At 57.2% G+C, this 20,292-nt stretch overlaps 1 protein-coding gene across 1 annotated transcript in view; it reads right to left on the bottom strand.

Moving 5' to 3' along the window:
• CRISPLD2 (cysteine rich secretory protein LCCL domain containing 2) overlaps positions 1–20,292 on the bottom strand; it is a 60,524-nt gene that overhangs the window by 18,357 nt on the left and 21,875 nt on the right. The window contains exons 4-13 of the mRNA XM_047846175.1: positions 19,316–19,448; positions 18,874–18,989; positions 16,098–16,198; positions 12,015–12,158; positions 10,451–10,511; positions 7,506–7,572; positions 6,922–7,052; positions 5,196–5,239; positions 2,711–2,783; positions 809–884 (exon numbers count right to left, since the gene is read on the bottom strand). Of these exons, the coding sequence (XP_047702131.1) occupies positions 809–884; positions 2,711–2,783; positions 5,196–5,239; positions 6,922–7,052; positions 7,506–7,572; positions 10,451–10,511; positions 12,015–12,158; positions 16,098–16,198; positions 18,874–18,989; positions 19,316–19,448 (946 nt within the window). The remainder of the gene's footprint in view (positions 1–808; positions 885–2,710; positions 2,784–5,195; positions 5,240–6,921; positions 7,053–7,505; positions 7,573–10,450; positions 10,512–12,014; positions 12,159–16,097; positions 16,199–18,873; positions 18,990–19,315; positions 19,449–20,292) is intronic.

Here is a 20,292-nt window from a genome sequence, read left to right as displayed (position 1 = left end):
ATTAAAATGAAAATGGAAAAAAAGTTGAGTAAAAACGTTAGCCGGGGATAAGCAACGCTGGTCTAATCATGAGATTTTTAGATCTCGAAGATTCCTTGGACTAGAAAAATCCCAGCTGGCTCCTTCCACAGAGAAGTAAGCAACTTGGCAAGAAGATCACACAGCCTGTTGGGCAAGGCTGTGACCACATTCCCATCTCTCGGGACGCCATGTCCCGCAACCCCGGGCAACTGGAGGGAACAGACTACGTTCTGGAGGATTCGCTAAGAAAACTCAGGCTGAGGCTTCCTTGCTAAAGTCAGTAAGGAAATACAGACGAACAGACTCCGGTGTGATAAGAGTGGTCCTCAGCAAGTAGTAAATTAGTGTCATTTGTATTTCCTCCGGTGTTTTTAGCTAGGCGGGTACGTAGCCAAAAAGAAATACCGCGAGGAGAGTGGACCAGTTCTATTAATGCGTCAGGAGAGCCGGAAGGGTGTTAAATATCCGGAAATGAAGTTCGCGATACAGGGAAGCCAGCGCATTACAAATGCACATCGACGGGGAAGCGGGAGTCAATCGACCGAACTGTGAGAACATGTGCGTAAGACGAGGTACGCCTGCGTCTGTATTCGTGAACATACACGAGCGGAAGTAGTCGCTGTGAACCGGGAAACAAAGGGCAACGGTCGCAGAAAGAAATGCTCTAAAGTCAGCTAGAGACACAGGGATGAGAGCTCGGGTTTCTGGCACCCAGACTTCGGAACGTGATTTCCGAGGGCTCAGCGTGCTTCGAGAGGTGGTCCCCGGAAAACACCAGCATACTCACGTCTGCGTAGATGTTAGTTCCAAACACGGGAGCCCAGTAGGACGGCTCGTCTTTGCAGTGTGCCGGACAACGAACTCTGGAAAACAAGACACGTTTGGGCGATGGTCACGGCCAGCAGAAAACAGGCCCCGAGAAGCGGCTGGCCCTCCCTCTTGGAGCGTCAAGGTTTGACTACTTGGATGGGAAAGGCAACTACCACAGCGTGTACTCTCTGAGGAAAAAAATATGTACCTCTCGCACCCTAGCGGTGGTAAAGATATCTTCCCTCTTCTTAAATCGTGCACACGGAATTTTAAAAGTCCGTACCAGGGGCGCCTGGGTGGCGCAGTCGGTTAAGCATCCGACTTCAGCCAGGTCACGATCTCGCGGTCCGGGAGTTCACGATCTCGCGAGATCTCGAGTGATCTCGCGTGAGTTCGCCCCCCCCCCCCCCGTCGGCTCTGGGCTGACGGCTCGGAGCCTCGAGCCTGCTTCCGATTCTGTGTCTCCCTCTCTCTCTCTGCCCCTCCCCCGTTCATGCTGTGTCTCTCTCTGTCCCCAAAATAAATAAACGTTGAAAAAAAAAATTTAAAAAAAAATAAAAAATAAAAAAATAAAAGTCCGTACCAAAAGAGGCACGCAGAAACAAGGTGAAAGAAAATAAATACGTGAGAGATGGGGATATGGGCTTGTCGGAGGTCGTGCCTCCCATTCTCGGGGGTTGGCCAACTCATACCGGGAGTACATCACGGAGATTATAATCAATAGACTTTTTTAAAGGCCGTTTCCCTGCATGAGGGCGGAAAGGGCGGAGGGCCCTCACCTCAATGAGTCAGACTATTACAGAGAGGGGGCGCTGATAACCTGAGGCGGAAGAGGTTAGATCACCACTGTGTCAGTCAACCACATCCCTGCTGTGGGCCTAGAGGATTAGGAGAGCACCTCAAACTGGAAATGGGTGGGCCCCAGCTGGTGTGAGAGATTCAGACCAGGGAAAAGCATGAGCCCCACCTAAGAAAAGGGTTTTTTTTTTTTGCCTTTATCTACAACGGTAGGCCATGTTGCTGGAACCCAGGGACCAGGAAACCAAGATGGCGTCCGGAAGCCATCTGGCCCCAAGGCAGGCAGGATCCCGGGAGGCAAGAAAGGCAGACAAAGGGACTGGGAAGTTAAAACGGTCCTGCGGGAGGGAGGGGACAGGAGTGGACCGAGAGAATATGCGTGTGAGATTTTAAAAAAGAAAACAGAATGTGGGAACGAAAACTCTTTCTGACTTTCTCTAGAACGGCAGGCCAGAAACCTCTGTTTTCTACACTTGTACTGTGTCAAGCTTTTCTTTTTGTTCATTTGTTCTTTCCGAAACAACTTCCTTGTGCTTCTCTTTAACATTTGGGTTTACTATTGAATAGTTAATAAAAGGATGTGATCCTTGGAACATTCAAGGGGGATCAGCTTCGCGGCGGAGGGCCAGTGGGGGCCAGTGAGAGGGCCCCGAGGGGAGTGTGAACAGCAGAGGGGAGGAGTGGGGGGGTCCCCGTCCAGGGTGTGCCCCTCACCAGCAGCCTCCTGGGGCTCTTCCCTGCTCACACCTTGGGGGTCTCCACATGTTAGTTTTAAGGTCCGTTTCATGGAGGGAGAAGGGTTCACAGCTCCCGAGAGGACCTAACAGGTTTTGTCACAAAGCATCACCCTCCAAAAATCAGCCAGAGAAGGTTTAGGCAGCGCACGTAAAACCTAAGTGTGGTCCAGGCACAGAATGGAAACCACCGTGAAGAAGGAACCACCGACGTGCTCAGCAGCACAGGTGAGTCTCGAAAGCATTACGCAGAGTGAAAGAAGCCCCACGCGATGACCCCCGACGCAACATGACGCCGCCTTCCCTCGGCCCCTGTGTTGGCAAAACCAGACGCTAGACAGTCTCACCTTGGGCAGTGGGTCCCCGGCTTCTCGAACGGGCAGAGCTGAGCAACGGTGGTGTAACAGTCCAAGTCCTGCACTGGGGACAGGAACGCGATGGGAAACGGTCAGGTCGCTCGCAAGCCGGGGTCTCGGGCTACCCGCCTATGAAATGGGCTGCTGGACAACCGTGTCCAAGAGGCTCACTGGGCCTTCGGACAGAGGTGGGATGGGAAGCCCACAGGTGCCCGGCCCCAGCAATGCTGGCACCTCACCTCGGGCCCCTCAAGGGGTGAGAAGCCCCGTGGCCTGAGCGTGGCTACAGCACAAAGGTGTTACCACCCTCGATCGTTCCTCCGTCGGACCCACGATACCTTTCATTTGCTTTTCTATTTTGAAGCTGTTCACCTTCCTTCTCTTCACGGTAGGTATTATTCCAATTATAGAGTTGGAAACAGAGGCCCAAAGCCCAAGAGACAACCTTGGGTCTGCACGGGACACGGTGGGAGGCCAGGCTTCTGATTCCCAGTCTAGCGATCTTCAAGGTCACGTGGGTTTAAACAACAGAGGTAAAAAGGGGCTCTAATACTGCCCACCTGTAGTCTCCGCGTGTCTTCAGCTAGTCTGGGGCTCGGCTAACTCTTCCGAAAGGGCCAGAGGGCAAATATTTAAATATTTCTGGCTTTGGGGGCCCTACGGACTACGTTGCAACCACTCAACTCTGCTGTTATGGCAGAAACCAGCGACAGAGGACGTGTAAACGAATGGGCGTGGCTGTGTGCCAACAAAACTTTATTTACAAAGATAGAGGGCAGGCAGGATTCGCCCCTGAGGGTGGCAGATCGCCAACCCGTGGTCCCGCCTATCATTTGGGTGGGTCGGGGATCGATGTAGCAATCCAACAAAGGGGACTGGTTCACTACACCAGGGGCCGCCGTATCATGGCAGGCAGATGAGGTCATTAACACTGGGTTCATGGGGCGCCTGGGTGGCTCAGTCGGTTAAGTGTCCGACTTCGGCTCAGGTCATGATCTCACGGTCTATGAATTCGAGCCCTGCGTCAGGCTCTGTGCCGACAACTCATAGCCTGGAGCCTGCTTTGGATTCTGTGTCTCCCTCTCTCTCTGCCCCTCCCCTGCTCATGCTCTGTCTCTCTCTGTCTCAAAAATAAATAAAAGCATTAAAAAAATAATTAAAATATTTTTTTCATTGGGTTTAGAACACCACTTAAAGGCACAGAAGTATCTTCCTGATACAGTATTATTTGAAGAGAAAAATCAGGTTACCAAACTTATGTAATTCTGTTTCAATTTTTGAAAGTGTATCAATGTATTACCAGGGCATATACTCCTAATCAGAGGGAAAACACCTTCAGAAGTATCCACCAAAACGTTCACAATGTTATCTGTAAGTGGCGGAGTCTGGTTAAATCCTTTTTTTTTTTTTTTTAAGGCGCCTTTGTATTTTTAAATTACCTGGAATGAATAGGCATTATTTTGTAATAAGGAGAAAAGCCGCTATGTGTTCTTATAAAGACATCTAATGAGATACTCTTGCATCCAGGGCCTGTGACAAGCCAAGAACTGCTTTCCCAAAGGAAGGGGTTGTCGGGCCAGCTTCCCGAGGAAGGTGCCGGGCGGGGCGCCCCTACATCTCGGCTCCCCTGAGACCGTCCCAGCCAAGCGCTCTTTCTGCATGACCAGAACCCAAGGCTCCGCTTGTGTCCGCAGGACGCCCCCCAGGGGTACGCCCTCCCCCGCCAAGTGAACGCACCGTAGACAGGATTATACAGCGAGGCTGGGGAGGGCACGGACGGGCCGCGTGCTTCCTCGAGTTTCCCCTCTGTCGTTCAAGGCAGACATTACTAATCTATCGAGGCCTGTTTTCTGAGGAGCCCAGAACAAGGCTGCAGAATCCTACTCAATACTCCACCCACCATCACCAACCAACAGAAACAGACTCTCCGTCTACAACCTATTGGCTGCTCCAGACCCAGGCATTAGGACTTCTGGGACATTCAGCTGGGAACCCCCGGGGCCTGTGTCGTCCGTTTAGCGATTTGGGGCCGATGCCAGGTGCAGATACGTTTAGAAACTAGTTAAAGAATCAGCATTGTCAGGAACCTCTTTAAAAACCCTTTACGATGCTGAGGACCGCAGCATTAAGAGGCAGAATTCACATTAAGTCAACAGCTCAGGACTATGACATCTCCAGGGAAACCCAAGATCACCTGCGTATTACGGTCACGTGTAAAAAAAAAAAAAAAAAAAAGACTGGCCAGCGGGTGCCTGGGGGGCTCAGTCGGTTGAGCGTCCGACTTCGGCTCAGGTCATGATCTCGCGGTTCATGGGTTCGAGCCCCACATCGGGCTCTGTGCTGACCGCTCAGAGCCTGGAGCCCGCTTCGGATTCTGGGTCTCCCTCTCTCTTTCCACCCTTCCCCCTCATACACTCCCTCTTTCTCAAAATAAACATTAAAAGTAAAATAAAATAAAAAAGACCGGCCAGCTTACCTTTTACTTTGGACACCATGAACGAGCTGGAAGGCTTGTACTTGCTGGAGAAGAAAACAGGAGGTTCAATGCAAACAGAATTGTTTCTAAAAGTGCAGGGTTTCTCCCACGTTTGTTTCATTTCGGACTCAACTTTGTGTTTCCCTACTCGCTTCCCATCAGCTTGAAAGCCCTTAGACCATTCTCGAGGGGGGGGTGTCAACCTACTTTGTGCCAAGAGCCCCTCGGGCAGGCTGGTGTCCCGCTCAGAATAGTGACTTTAAGATGCAGACCATAAACTTAAAAGGTTAACGGGAAATCAGTTATTGGTGGGATCGCTACCAAAGCATCAAAAGGAATGTGCGGGGCCCCTGGGTGGCTCGGCCGGCTGAGCCTCGACTTCAGTTCAGGTCATGATCTCGGGGTCTGTGGGTTCAACCCCTGCATCTGGCTCGCTTGCGGTCAGCAGGAAGCCCGCGTGGGATCCTCTGTCCCCCACTCTCTCTCTCTGCCCCTCCCCTGCTCACGCTCTCCCTCAAAAATGAATAAACAGGGGAAAACAAAGGAATCTGCCTTTGGGTGAGAGCTGCGTGCGCTTCCTTGCGAATGCACTCGAAGCAGAAACTGTCTTCCAACCACTGTCTTTCCGGGGTCGTGACGGCAGACGTTTGCAGACGCCTCACCCCTACTCCCGTTGGGGACCAACACTCCGCCAGCAGGAAAGAACTATGTTTCAATTAGAGGTTGGAGAAATAAAGCTTCCGTTCGCTTTGTGTCGAGGTTGGCAGACTCCCTGGGACGCAAAGAACTGCCCTCCAGACGCAAAGCTGGCCGCCGGGAGGGCCCCGACGCGGCTCTGGGACAAGCTGTGTGGGCCACGCGGGGCTGGGACCCGGCCGGCCACGGTGCCCTCGGTGCCCCCACTGAGCCTGGCACGGTGGCCGGCGTTAGGTCACCGGGCCTCCGCGAACGCATTCTCTGCTTCTGTTTAGACATCCTCACTCTCGTGGTGACGTGGCCCCTGAGACCCCAGCTAAGGCGAAGAGGGAATCTTGCGAGCCCTCTTGAAGAACCAGACCTTTCAAAGGGGAATGACTCATGCGGTTTTTGAAATGTTCTGCGTGGAACCCCCTGGAACACACACAGGCGCTTTGACCGCTGTGACCCTGGCTGCAGAGGCGGGACGGGCCCTGACGCGGGGAGGCTCTCTTGATGCGAGGCACCGTGGCCCAGGGACGCAGGGAGCTGGGGCAGGGGCCCCGGTGTCCCTGCTGGGCCAGGCTCTAGGTGTCCTGGATGGGGGGAGGGGACTCCCGGGCGCGAGGGGCCTTTCCAGGGGCGACAGATCTTTCCCAGCGACTGTGGGAGAGCTGCATCGTTTAAAAAACTGGCTGCCGGCACCCGTGTGGACCAGCCGGGTCCTACCATGGCCCTCTTTCCCCAGCGAGACGCCGTCACCCGGAAGGGATGAAGACACCCGCCCAAGGTCACAGAGCAGGGGCGGGGAAAAGCAGGAGTTGAAACTCAGCCGAATTAAACACTTAAACACACGCCCAGAAAAACCCACGCGGCTGAGAGGTGGTGAAACGCCCACGGGGTGATGTCTGAGCTACGGCGTTCAAGTTCACCGTGACAGTTTGTTTCCCTGCTTCTTCATATCGTTCGGTACTTTCAAAATTTCGACAATACTTTCATAACCAGGAAAAAAAAAAAAAGCGTTAAGGAATCCTGAGCACGGGACAGTTACCTCAAAGACTCCACGCCGTTTCTCTCAGACCTGACGAAGAAGGGGACCTTCCCGTTCCTGGTGACGTCCACCAGGCCACCTTTGGCGTCCAGGATCCCGTAGTGAATGGCGGCCCGGCATATGCTGGACGACTGGGGGCGGGAAGGGAGACGGTAAGTACGTCTGAATTCACCTTTGTCCAGTCTGCTTTGGAGATGCCCGAGGTTTTGTCCCCAAGCCACAAAAAGCCAAAACATCGGGCCAACGCTCACCCCGCTTCTAACTCCCGCCTTTCCCCAGAACACGTCTTTGTTCCTGGGGTTGCTTATCTGAGAAAACCCATCCGAGGTGCTTTACGAACTAAGAAAGGTGACAAATGGCCCTTTCTCCCCACGCAGCGAGGCATATTAACGCTCGGTCTAACATGGAGACTGACCTTCACGAGGGTGTACCCCGGGTCCCAAAAGTGGCTTTACTAGTCTGTGAGCCCGGAGACAGGCGCACATCAGCTCTGGGACAGAGGGGGTGGAAGGAAAAAAATCTCCTCAGGCCCAAACCAGCAACCTCCGTTCCAAACGCGCTGGGAGTCCACACGGGCCACTTACGCTTTCGTAAAAGAGAGTTCCGAACACCTGCGCCTTGCTGCTCAGGCAGCCCGCTGGGCACTGGTACCTGATGGAGAAGAAAGCAAATGATTCCCACAGGTGAACGTGTGTGGATGAAATCCCACCAGGAATTCATCGGGGTCCTTCTCCTCTGGAACTTCTATTACGGACACCAGGGAGAAGCAGGCTCCGAATGTTTTCAAGGGAGTCACGGCAGGCCCAGGTGAAGTTCATAGTCACGGGAACACCATTGTGGATTCAATTTGACCTCGTTTTCATGTGTTTAATATTCATGTTATAGGGAGGGGGCGCCTGGGTGGCTCCGTCGATGAAGCGTCCGACTTCAGCTCAGGTCGCGATCTCACAGTTCGTGGGTTCGAGCCCCGCGTCGGGCTCTGTGCCAACGGCTCGGAGCCTGGAGCCTGCTTCCCATTCTGTGTCTCCCTCTCTCTCTGCCCCTGCCCCGCTCACACTCCGTCTCTCTCTCTCTCAAAAATAAACATTAAAAAAAATAATAAAAAGATTCATGTCAAAGGCAGAGACGCCAACCGATGGACAATTCATGGAAGAAAACCAAGTGGTTTCAAAGGCACCAAAACAAAAATCCTCAAACATCAGTCATCACAGAAGGTGCAAATGGAAAGGACAAGCCTCTTTCTAGGTGTCAGATTCCAAGGGTTTTTTTTTTCTTTTTCTTTTTAGATAGGATAAAATGCAACGATGGTGTTCTTGCCCAGGAAAAGGCACCTTTCCAGAAAGCCTTAAAAATGCCTATCCTTCAATTCTTAAGTTTTCCTTGCAAGCGCGTGGCCCAGGCCAGAAGCCGGAAAGTCAGGCCCACGTACTGCACCAAAGGTCTGGAATCGTTGAAAGACCAGGAAGAAGCCGGCACCGTCGGAGAGACGGCCTAACACATTTTTGTGCCGTCGTACGTTAGGGTATGATGCATCCGCGAGAAATGAGGGTTTTGGAAAACATGTGACTTCGGAAAATCTTAAATGAAAACAGTAGCACATGAGGGGCGTTAGCTGTGGGAGCCTCCCCGGTGCCAGAAAAAAGACCGGGAGGGAAGCTACATCAAATCTCTACGGATATCACGGAAAGGCGGGGCATCTTTAGTTTTTTCTCTAAACTCTGGTGCTGGTGGTGTTTTCCTGAATTACTGACGATACACGTGAATAGTTTTTAAAGTCGGGGGAGGCGGGGGGAGGCCCGGTCAATACTATGACTGTAAAAGCACCGTGGACAGAAAACTGATGAGCCAGGGGATGGGCTGACTTCCAGGAGGTGAACTGTGGACGCCCCTGTGTTTGCAGGTGGGGGGAGTCATAGCTCCTGATCAGAGGCCTCTAGTGGCCTTCGTGTGGCCGGACCCCTGCCTTCTCCCTGCTTGCAGAGGGTCCCATCGACCCCCGACTCCAGAACGTTCTCGAGGCTATCTGACGGATGTTCTCCAGCCTCGTCATTTTTTTCCCACTGACGACTCTGGCGTGATGTTCTCCTCACGAGCTCGCGGTACAGAAAAGCACGTCACCGCGAAGGGACAACTGGGCCCCAGGGCCACGCAAATGTGCCCTCACGCCGTGCCCGGGTCATTCCGGTGCCCGTGGTTGCCGCATTTGCTCGTCTGCCGACAACCCGACTGCTTTGACGTCTTCGGCACCTGCTGGCCCTCGAGCCACCTCGCCCTGGGATGCCCCGGGGCCACTCGCTAACGCTCCTGCCAAAGTCCGAGCGAAGCCTCCTCCTGGCACACCGAATTCCGAGTCGCCAGGGTTTGAAGCAGGATCTGCTACCTTCTCATTCTGGTGTGCGCACTAAACAGCACGATTCGCGTTCAGGGGAACGGTCGCCGGGAGCCACAGGCGGACGAGGCGGGTGGGCTCCACCACCGACACGGGCTTCCAGCCACGAGCCTGGGGTTGCGCGTGACCCCGCGGCACGTGGTGGCCGCTTGCTGCCCGAAAGAGCGGCCCAGCAGCCGCCTCGCCAGACCCAAGCCCGGCCTTCCTGGCAATCGTTCCTCAGCGTCTGAGTGGACAACACGAAGTGAGCCCATCAGCCGGACGGATTCATTCAACTGCCGGGGAACAACATCCTGGTGGCTCTGACTCCAGTGGGGACTCGGGTTTCACAGCCGTGCAGCTGGATCTGCCCGCGGCCAACAGCGCCGGCTCACACGTGTCCTCCCACGGCCCCCGCCCTCCCCTGCTCTGCACGGGACCCGGGCCACCCCGCGACCCCCTTCGCGCAGCAGGTGGAACGGAGCCCCGGCCATGCACGAGCTCCGTGTCTACAGTGCACCTGCTCCTGGCACATCCACAGCCTGGGGATTCTCTTTGGACCAAGGACCCAGAGCATCCGTCACTCGGGCCCGTCCTCCCCACGAGACGTGAAACGCTTCACTGGAATATTTGTCCAGGTGAGAGGACACCCGGTGGGAGCCTGGGCCAGCTCCCTGGTCAAAGGCTACCAACCGGGACTGATTTTAGCCCTCAGGGAACGTGGGGCAGTTTCTGGGGCCACTTTTAGGCATCCCAGTTGGGGGTGGGGGTGCTCCTGGCATCCAGGGGGGTGAGGCCAGGATGCTGCTCGACGCCCTCCAGTGCACAGAACAGCCCCGCCCCAGAGAATGATCTGGCCCTAAACGTCAGGAGTGCCGAGGCCGAGAAGCTCGGGTCTAGGCACTAAACGGTGGCAGTCGGAGGGAGCTCTGCGACGCCACGGCCGGTCTAGCCTATGACAGGGAACGAGCCTGCCTAGCATCCCCCTCGACCCGGCACAACCGTTGTGCTAAGAATAGAGGAGGGCATTTTCCCCCGAGTCTCTACCCAGCTCGGCCCGGCTGGCCGGCAACGCACTGATCACGACGTGGCCCGTGACCGCAGCACACGCTTCGAAGGGGGTGCAGGCGTCGGCCAGAGAGGGGTGCAGCCGGGCCTTACCTGTTGCACGTGGACCCTTTGCACTTGTCCTTCATCTTGGTGTCACAGCTGACAACTTGGGCTAGGAGAGAAGCGCGGAAATACACGTCACAGAAGCAGCGGGATCGGTCCGAGTTAACAGACACCACCCCCCACTCCGAAGAACTTTCTGGAACACTCCGGAATCCGTGCCACAACCTGAGCAGGAGCAGTGCCCACTTGCTGCAGGCTTCAGCTGTGAGGTTCCGATCCCCGACCTGCCCCTTTAGAGAAGCAGTGTGACCTTGGATATGGTCCTTCCCCTCCGTGAGGGTGTGTCCGCATACGGATAGTGGGGATAGGACCTTGGGTGCTGTTTCCGTCAGCGTTAACTGAGAACGTGCATGTGGCTTTGGAGGGGGGGCCTGATACGCACCAAGTGCCCTGAAGCCCCAGAAGGTTCTGGAGGGTGGGACTTACAGGCCTTCTCCAGCCAAGACCACTGCTGTCGAGCATTACTTTCTTGTCTGTCTTACAGAGACACGTCAGAATCCTGGCGTGGGGTCAGAGTTTGTCAAAAAGACTTATTATTTGGCGCCCGGGTGGCTCAGTCGGTTAAACATCTGACTCTTGATTTCGGCTCAGGTCACGTTCTCACGGTTTGTGAGTTTCGAGCCCCACGTCAGGCCCTGCGCTGGCAGCGTGGAGCCTGCTTGGGATTCTTTCTCTCCCTTTCTTTCTGCCCCTCTCCTGGTCTCACGCTCTCTCTCTCTCTCTCTCAAAAGCGGATAAACATTTAAAAAAATCTTGTTTGTTGATTTGTCTCTCTTATTTAAAAGAAAGATAGACATTTATTTTGTAATGTTAAATTATCATTTTCTTAATGGAACCGGCTTAGGGGGAAGCAGAGAACCATGAGTGGACGGCCCAGGCCTGTGTTGTGCTCTTGAGAAAACACCCCTCCAGAGCCCCGAACCTTCAGGAAAGGCGCTACCTTGGGGAAATGGAGCGCTGAGCTCCAGCCAGGGCAGGTGAGGGCAGAGAGAGGGCAGACCTGAGAGCTGAGGGCATCGAGGGGCAGGAGAGGGGAAAGCCTGACAATACCCTGCATTTGGGGACTTCCAGGAGCCTTGGGGGGGAGCGCGGGTGGCACTGCAGTGATGACCTCAGAGCTGACACTGGTGGCCCCCATTACTGCAAAGGATGCTCGAAGCAACCCCGCATGGGCCTTACTGTCCCCTTTCATGGATGAGCAAACCAAGTCTCGAAGGGGCCAGCGAGGGTCCGAGCCACCAGAGCCGGGCCCGGATGCCCGCCCTGCCGGCACCTCCAGGGGGACCCAGTTTCAGCCCAGGCCCCCCCGCTGAAAGGGCAAGGCCTCACCTCGAAATACCTGCCTGGCGGGAAAGGCCCCCCCAAGCACCACTCCCATAACGCTTGCTTTGGAAATGACTTAAAAGTATCCTTTTTGGAAAACGCCTCGGGGCGGCGCGTTTGTACCCAGACCCGCCCCGTGTGCCCACTGTCTGCCCGCTCGGAGCCCTCCCCGCCCCGCGGCGCCCCTCCTGGCACCCCCCCCCCCCCCGCAGAGGCGGCCCCCACTCACTCATGTAGTTCACCGCGGCCGCTTTCTTGGGCTTCGTGGGTCTGGTCACCCTCGGCTGGACCCAGACGTGCTTCTCTTCCGGGACGGGAGCCACCTCCACCTCGTTCATCTCGTCCGTTTCGGGTTTGGGGACGAAAGTCTCTTCTTCACGGCGGGGGCAGGGGCGAGACAGACAACACGAAGGATGCCACAAAAATGCACTTTGCGGGGTGGCGGGGGCGGGGGGGGGCGGCGGGGGGGGGCCCGCACGGAAACGGTAACCGGGAAACCGAACCTGCTTGCGGTTCGCTTTCACAAAGACTCGTTTCAGCAGCAGAAAGAAAGTTCCACGGCAGCGCTGAGCCGGCCAGGGGGCATCCCACCCGCCCAGGCGAGGCGGCCGGCTCTCTGCTTGCCGTGTTTGCTTTGGACCCGGGGGCAGCCGCGACCAGAGGTGCGAACCCCAGTGCCCGCACCCGGCTGGTCACACTGGCTCCTTGTCCTACCTCCTCCCGCTCGCCACCACCTGCCCGAGGGCGCGGCTTCGGGGGGCCGCCTCCCCGTCCGAGCCCAAGCTGGCACGGTCTCCCCTGAGCTCCCTGTGGCCCCCAGGGCTCTCCCTGGGGGAGGGGCCTTCCTCGTCCGTGGCGCACGGGGCCCCGCGTCGCTGTCCTCGGACCGCGCTGTGCCCGGCCACCGGCAGGGTCTGCTCCCTTCCCTTCCTGTGAGTCCCTGCTCAACCGCGGCTTTCGGGCACCGAAGCTTCCCTGCCCGGTGCTCACGGCCAGCTTTTTCACATTCAAAGCCGAAGCTGGGTTGAGTTAGCCCATCTCCGGGTTAAACGCAGAGTTACGTCACCCCGCTGCCGTCGCTTCTCCAACCTCGACCACGACCCCCGAGTTTTCAAACACGCTCAGTGGCCACACAAATTCCATTTCTCCTAAGGATCAGGTGCACCTTCGAGTTTGCATCCTGAAGGACAACTGCGAGCCACTCCTCAGAACCACCCTCAGGCCGCCACGGTGCCACGGTCCCAAACGGTGAACTCCAGCCGAGGCGCAGAAAAGTCTTGCCAGTTTTATTTCCTCGAGGCCTTGTCGAGGGCCGACTGATGCGTGCGTGCCTTTGCCGGGGAAGCCCTCCCACCTTCACAGCGTGCACACCCGTCCCCCAGGGGCGTCCGTGGACCAGAGTTTCCAGCTCTGGAGCCACCCCCCACCCCCTGCCGCCCAGTGACGATGACATTCGGGGCCTCCCCGGCCTCTCTGTGGCACCGGATTGAAATTCAAGTCCTGGCGAGCGCTCACGAACCCCCTCGCCTCATTCCTGAGGAACAGCGACCTCTCTTCTCCAAAGGGGGAACCAAGTGTCTCGGAGCTAAGCAAAACAAGCATGCAAACGAGGGGCCAAGTGTCCCCTGCTTTTCAAGGCTGGGGCGCTCTGCACCTGTCTCCCTGGCCGGTCCCTCAGGCGAGGAGAGCGGGTGCGATTTAAGGGGGGGGAGGGTGCGCATTTAGGTCCAGAGCCGGGGTGCTATCCTAATGAGAGCTCTGTTCACAGGTGCGATGTCACCACCACCTGGAAACTCCCTGGGGCCAGGAGCGAGCCAGCCTGTTTCTGCCCACCCCCCCCCCCATCCGCCCACCCCACAACGGACATCCGGCTCTGCACAATTTTGCCCCAAAAATCTGCTGAATGAAGGATGAGCTAAGTCTTAAAAGAAGTGTGTCTTTGAGTTCTTGGGGGAAAAAGAGGAAAAAAAAAGAAAAAAGAAAAAAAGAAAGAAAGAGAGTCCCGGCTGAGTTCAGAGACATTCAAGATGGGAATTCTGGAATTCGCCGCTTGTAGCCAAAAGCTATCGGTGACGGCTTTTTACAAAGACCCCGGGTTTGCCTCTGCGTCTGGCCGCTGTTCCCGTCAATGTCGCTATTCAGGTTGGCCCTTCAACTGAAAGCCAGAGCTATCTCGGGAATGAGCCGGGGTTTCTTCCACTGGCCTGTAGGATTTTTATACCTCATAATCGTGGCTTTATTCAGCCGAATATAGTTTGCTAGAGCATCCGAAGCATTTGAGGCCTCACTATTTAAGCAAACGGGCAGACAGTCCTCGCCCTCAGACGCACACATGAAAAGAGGTGTGCTTACCCAGAGGACAGGCTGTATTTGAGCACATCCTAATTAAGGTGCCCGCGTAGAGCAGCACGGGACTGGGGAAATTCCGTGCCCAAGTTCACTGCAAGGTTACGGTGCACGCTGTCCAGCCCTGGGGGTTCAGGGCACACGGCTGGGCCTACGTCCTCCCGCAGCTTCCTCCGTAGGTAGGGACAGAGCTCACGGCTAACGTCTTCTGAACACAAACCGTGTGACCGCCCGCCGGCTCGGCCCTTCCTCGGTGTGCGTGCCCGTCTCCCCAGGAGGCATGATCAGCCCCATTTCACAGACAGGAAAACCGAGGCTCAGAGAGGCTAAGCTACCCGCCCAAGCTCACACAGCTGAGGGTCACGCTGTCCTTCCGTGAAGCCCATGTCCTTGGTCGCCACACAGGGTCCCGGTTTCAGGCTGGAGGGGCGGAAACTTCTCTCACAGTCTATCTGTATCCCCGCTCCATCTACCATGATAGGTCAAGGCCTGGCCAGGCACCCTCAATAAACGCTTATTAAGTAGCTTACGCAGATAAGCTGCTTTAGAGGAGACTTTCTGCGTGGCTGGCTGTGGAAACGGGGAGTCCTGCCAAGGGAAGTTGGGCGACTTCCACCAAAAATAAAGAAACAAGTACAAAGGCTTCATTGGGTGGGTAACCGAGCATCTAAGGTGCCTTTGTGTGCGTTTGCTCTTTGAAAATGACCCTCTGGGGGTACCGGGGACATATGTATTCAGAACACATCTGCTCCAGGACCCTGGAGGCCCCAGGGTGAACGGGCAGCTGTAACAACAGGTGACCAGGGTTCACGAGGGGTCCCCGTACAGTAAGACTGCAGAAGCAGGTGCACCGCCTGTGTCATCAGGGAAGCCTCCCTGGAGGAGGTGGGACGCCAGAGCTGTGTCTCCAGGAAGAAGGTCGGACCCCACGCAAGGGAGGGAGTGCCACCACACCTGCCCACTACTTCTCCGAGGGGTAAAGGGCCCGTTCGCCGAGCATCATGTGCCGGCGGCTGGCGGGAAGGAGCTCCCGTCCCTCTCTCTGCTTCCTCCCAGCTGTTACAGCTGGGGAAACTGAGGCACAAAGAAAGCCGGCGGTACACCAGAGCGCGCACCGCCAGTGACAACACAGATGCCCCCCCAGCCCAGGCGGCTGTGGCTTGGGCCCCTGGCGCCCCTCACGGAGGGGCTCCGAGAACAGTGCTCTGAGAACAGCCCTGTGGTGAGATCAGGTTTCCGCGAAGAACAGCAGGAGAGCCAAGAGGCCAAGAGCGTCCCTCCCTCACGCTCCCCAAATCAGCCCTCGGGATCCGACGGGGGACTCACCCCTGCTGGGGTGACTGGAGTGCGGCCACAGGCCCTGCCTGCATACGGGGAAGGCCGGTCGGGCCCGAGTGCCAGCCTCCGCCCGCTTTCTCGTACCGCCGTGACCCCCGCTTTCAGGCAGGGAGACGGAGGCTCAGGGAGGGGAGGCAGCCTGCCCAGGGTCCCACTGCTGGAATGTGGCGGGCGGGCTATTCTCAAAGCCGGTGTGCGGGGCTCGTGAGTGCAGGACTCCGAGCGGGGACACCCAGGGGGGTTTCCCTAAAGACAAGGGTGTGGAGCCCCGAAGACAGAGAAGAGGGACGGGCCAGCGGGAGAAACCACAGTTCGCAGCCTTTCTCTCTCCCGGGCTCATGACCACACGGTCCTCACAGCTCCAGACACAAGTGTGTGCTCTGCTTCCTGCTCTCGCCCCGAGGCTGCATCTCCCTCCTCAGGGGCCACCTGCTCAGGAGGCTGTCATCCCCAGCCCCGCCGGATGACAGTCAATGCCCCCACGGTAAGCCCCGTGGCATCAGCTATTCCCCTGGAAAGACACACATCACTGCTCGTGGCAATGACCCCGCTAGACCTCCGTCCCGCCAGGTCTGCATGTCGTATCCCGGATGGGAGCAGAAAGGCGCTCCCGGGGGTCATGACCTACCTCGGTAACACAAGTTGTTCCTGCAGCCGCCTCCGTAGCTGGGCGGGCACTCGGAGCAGGGCCGGCCGGTTTTGTAGGGGGCTTCTCCAATCCAGTTCCCCCTGCGGACAGACCAGAAACACCATCGGGGGGGGGCCGCCACCCCAGGGCCTGGGGAGCCCCCCTCTCCCCTCTCCCAGGCTGTCTGGGGGAGGAAGGAGGGCGTAGGCTTCTGGGCAGCTGCAAAGAGTCTAGAAAATTCTAGAAGAATCCCAGTCGTGTTCTGTCACGTCAGTGTGTGCGTCTATATACCCCTTAGGCCCCACACCTGCCCGTGTCCTGCCCTACGCGACTCTGAACGCCGCGGGCCACCCCCTACCCAGGCCCCAACACCTTGGTGCTGGGAAGCTTCTGAGGTCCCCCTCTTAAGCCACTTCTCAAAAGTTGGCAGAGGTTTCGTCGCAGTCTTTGGCCCCCAGATGGGCTCGTCCCTCCCCACCAGCCAAGTCTGCCCCCCATCTAGGGTTCCACATTTCCTCAAAGACGAACCACCAACGTTTATGGCCTGATGGCTGGGTGCCAGGTCCTAGGCCACCGTCCTGCGGGCGGATGATGGTCTTACTCCGCCAACAGGTCCTTGGAGTAAGCGTCCCCCTGACACACGAGGCCATCAGGTTTCGGGATCCCCCGCTTCTGCCCAAACACCACCCCCGAGCCCACCCTGTCAGCCACCCCCCGGGGTCTGGTGCCCGGGTCGGCGTCCTGAATGGCCAGCGGCTCGGGCTCTTAGGAAAGCGGCCGCGGACGCCGCGGGATGCGAGGTGGCAATCAAAAAGGCCCGCTGAACAGCCAACACTGTGGATTAATCTCGAACACCCAGTGTTGAGCAGAAGACGCCAGGCGCGGAAGAGCCCATCTGCCTGGCCCGTTCCCGTGTGGGTCCCAACCAGACAGACTGACCGACGGGGAGGGATGTCGGAATGGTGGGCCCTCTGGGGAACACCCTGGGCCCCTGAAAACACTCTCCGTCCTGGGCTGGGTGCTAGTTCCATGGGTGTAGACGTATCATACGGACTGAACGTTTGCCTCCCCACCGGCCGCTAATTGAGGCCCTCACCCCCAGTGTGGAAACGGGGCTTCCCAGGAGGTAAGTGGGGTTCAGCGAGGCCACAAGGATGGGGGGCCCTGAGCCACCAGGACTCGAGTCTTTATAAGAAGAGACACTAGGGCCCCCTCCCCCCCTGTGCACGCACTGAGACGCCACATGAGGGCACAGGGAGGAAGAGAATCACCAGAACCCGGCCTCGACCCGGGACGCACAACCCCTAGAATGTGAGCCCCCAGCCCCTGGCACTGGGTCGCGGCCGCCCGCACAGGCTGGTCCACGCAGACACGGGTGGGATTTATCGAGCCGCACACTTAAGACTAGTGAGCACCGAGGACCCCGAATCGGTTTCCTAATGTGACAGATCATGAACACGGAATATTAAAAATAAAGGTCTGTCAATTATTAAAAAAAAAAAAAGACTAGCGTGTACCATACAGACGTTATTCCTTTTGGGGAAAGAACAACAGAAAAAAAACCAGCCGGAACCAAAACCAGGCAGCACTTTTTTCTGCTAGGATCCTCTGGTGGATTTTTTTTTTTACACCAACAGTCAAATGGAAGTATCCCTCACCCACCACCTGCCACCGGGCCGGGGTTGGGGGGCGGGGGTCCCACCATCGTGGGCCCATCACTGGTCTTTGTCAGGCCTGCACCTCCCCCCAGCGATGACATAATCGGCCGGCCCTCAGGCCTGCGGGCTGCCGAGACGCGGCCAGATGCTTTCACCCAGAGTGGCTATTTTCTTCTCGACCTTAGCGATGCTGCCCCCCACCCCCCGCCCCCTGCCGCCTCCTCGCGGCCACTCCCGGCCCAAACCAAATAAGTGAGGTCATTTGTATTGCATTCGGTCACGGAGCAAGCACGCGCCAAGGGCACACCGTGTGCGCAGCTCGGTGCGAGGGTGGCGGCCAGCCCCGTGGCCAGCGTGCAAACCGCGGGCTCTCTGCTGGGAAGATCGTGCTCTGAGAATCGGCACGTATTTGAGGGGCAAAGGGGGTGAATGAGTGAAGGGACCAGTGGCACGCCGACGGTATCAGCATGGTGTGAGGAAGAAGGGGGCTGCCACACAGAGGTGCCACGCGGGCCTTCCCAGCGGGGGAAGCGTAAAAATGCGAAAACCAGGTCTAGCGTGACTTTGGTTGCTAGAATGCTGTCCGCTGCGTATTTTTAGAGAAGAAAAAAAACCCAGAGTATCGCCATGGCACACCCCACTGGTTGGCCGGTCAACAGCTATTCCCACTTCCGATTTGCTCGGACGGTCCCAGATGACCGGCAAAGCCAGTTAGGGCAATTTCATTGGTTAAAGCCAGCTGGGGAAATCTTGTGCCCCCCTCGTCTGTGAGTGGCCTGGTTCTGGCCAATGACGTGAGAAAGTGGGCCGGGGGTGAGGAAGGCCTGAGAGAAAGCCCTTTTCTACCATTCTCTTCCCTTTAGTTTGGGGGGATGTGATGGCTGGTGCTCTGCAGCCATCGTGGGAGCAAGAGGCTAGGATAGCACAGCCGGGAAACAGAAAGAGCTTGAGTCTTCGCCGATACTGCAGCGTTTTTCAGCTACACCGGATGCACCCATCGCTAGGTGTGTCGTTATGTGAACTCGTGAGGAGACTTCACCACTCAAGCCGATTTTAGTTGGGTCCTCCATGGCTGGCGAGCGCATCCCAGCCCTTCCAGCCACGTCACGTGTTCTTACTTTGGAGAGTAATTGCACACGAGGTAGACCGCGTTCTCCCAGACATCTCCCCACACGTTCATCCTCTGACAGGTGTTCACAGCACAGCCGACCTTGTTGGTGGCGGCCCAGACTATCTGAAAAGAGGACACCCGTGTGTCAGAGTTAAGGACGAGCCAACACGACGTGACCTCGATCTACAGGCTGCTGGTGCTAAAGGGGTATGATGTGAAGCGGGGAAGGACCAGATTTTTTTGCCCCTCACCCCCTGAAGATCCCTATGTTACACTCTCAGCTTCCGTACTTGGGTCACAAACACCAGCCCGGCCCGCCGGTGACGCCTGGAGTTAAGGCCACGTCAAAGACAACAGTTGTGGCAACGAGAGTGCAGAGTTTCCCGGCTGGGTGGCGGTCCTGCGCGGCCAGGTGAGTGAAGGGGCTCGGGGGGCGCCTGGAGCGTTACCTGCGTGTAGTGGGTGCACATGGGCCCGGAGCACCTCTCCGGACACCAGGGGTCGCACTCGTGGGGGTAGGGGTACGTGTAGTGCTTCACCTCGTCGTACCAGGACTGCACGTGGAAGCCGGGAGAACGGTACCTGCGGGGGCAGACCAGCCTGTCACGTCCCGGCCCCCGCACCCCCAGCAGACGGAGACCGCAGCTCCCAGCGCCACCACGCACGGGCAGGCGGGAGGAGGGGAGGCTCCGGGCAAGGGGCCGCAGATCCCGCCCGGCGCCCGTATCACTGCCGAGAACCCCGACTTGCAAGGGCTCCCCTTGCAAGGGTACCCCCGGGGTCCCCCTGGGCGCCAGGAGAGTCCCTGGGGGGCCCACATGCCACCTATGTGTGCAGGAAACGTCCGCCCGGCCCCCAGCGAGCCATTCTTTACGTTACAATCAAGCGTACATTTGGGAAAATATACGTGGCCCCTGAGCCCCACATTTCCCAGAGGTCGCTTAAAACACAGGTTGACGGGGCGCCGGGGTGGCTCAGCCGGTTAAGCCTCCGACTTCGGCCCGGGCCGTGATCTCACAGTTCGTGAGTTCGGGCCCCGCGTCGGGCTCTGGGGCTGACTGCTTCCCGTTCTGTGTCTCCCTCGTTCTCTGCCCCTCCCCCGCACATGCTCGCACTCTGTCTTTGTCAAAAATAAATAAACTTAAAAAATAAAAATAAAAAAAATAAAGCAACAACACACGTTGATCTCAGGCGTTGAGTCCGTTTAAGGTCAGTGCAGAGAACAACAGCGAGTAACTGTCCAGGTAAGGCTCACATAGGACATCCACAGCGGCGGGGAAGGTCTGAAAGCTGGGAGATGGCTGGCTACGGGGGGGGCGCGGGTCCCTGGCACCCCCAAACAAGAGCCCGGAGGCTCTCGTTTCCACGCGGTCACGGCTGGCCGCGCTCCTGCCGGGGACCCCAGGAGTCAGATACGAGGCGGAAA

Source organism: Prionailurus viverrinus, unplaced genomic scaffold, assembly GCF_022837055.1.
Source record: "Prionailurus viverrinus isolate Anna unplaced genomic scaffold, UM_Priviv_1.0 scaffold_38, whole genome shotgun sequence".
Taxonomy (NCBI): Eukaryota; Metazoa; Chordata; class Mammalia; order Carnivora; family Felidae; genus Prionailurus; species Prionailurus viverrinus.
This window is presented reverse-complemented; position numbering and strand designations above follow the sequence as displayed.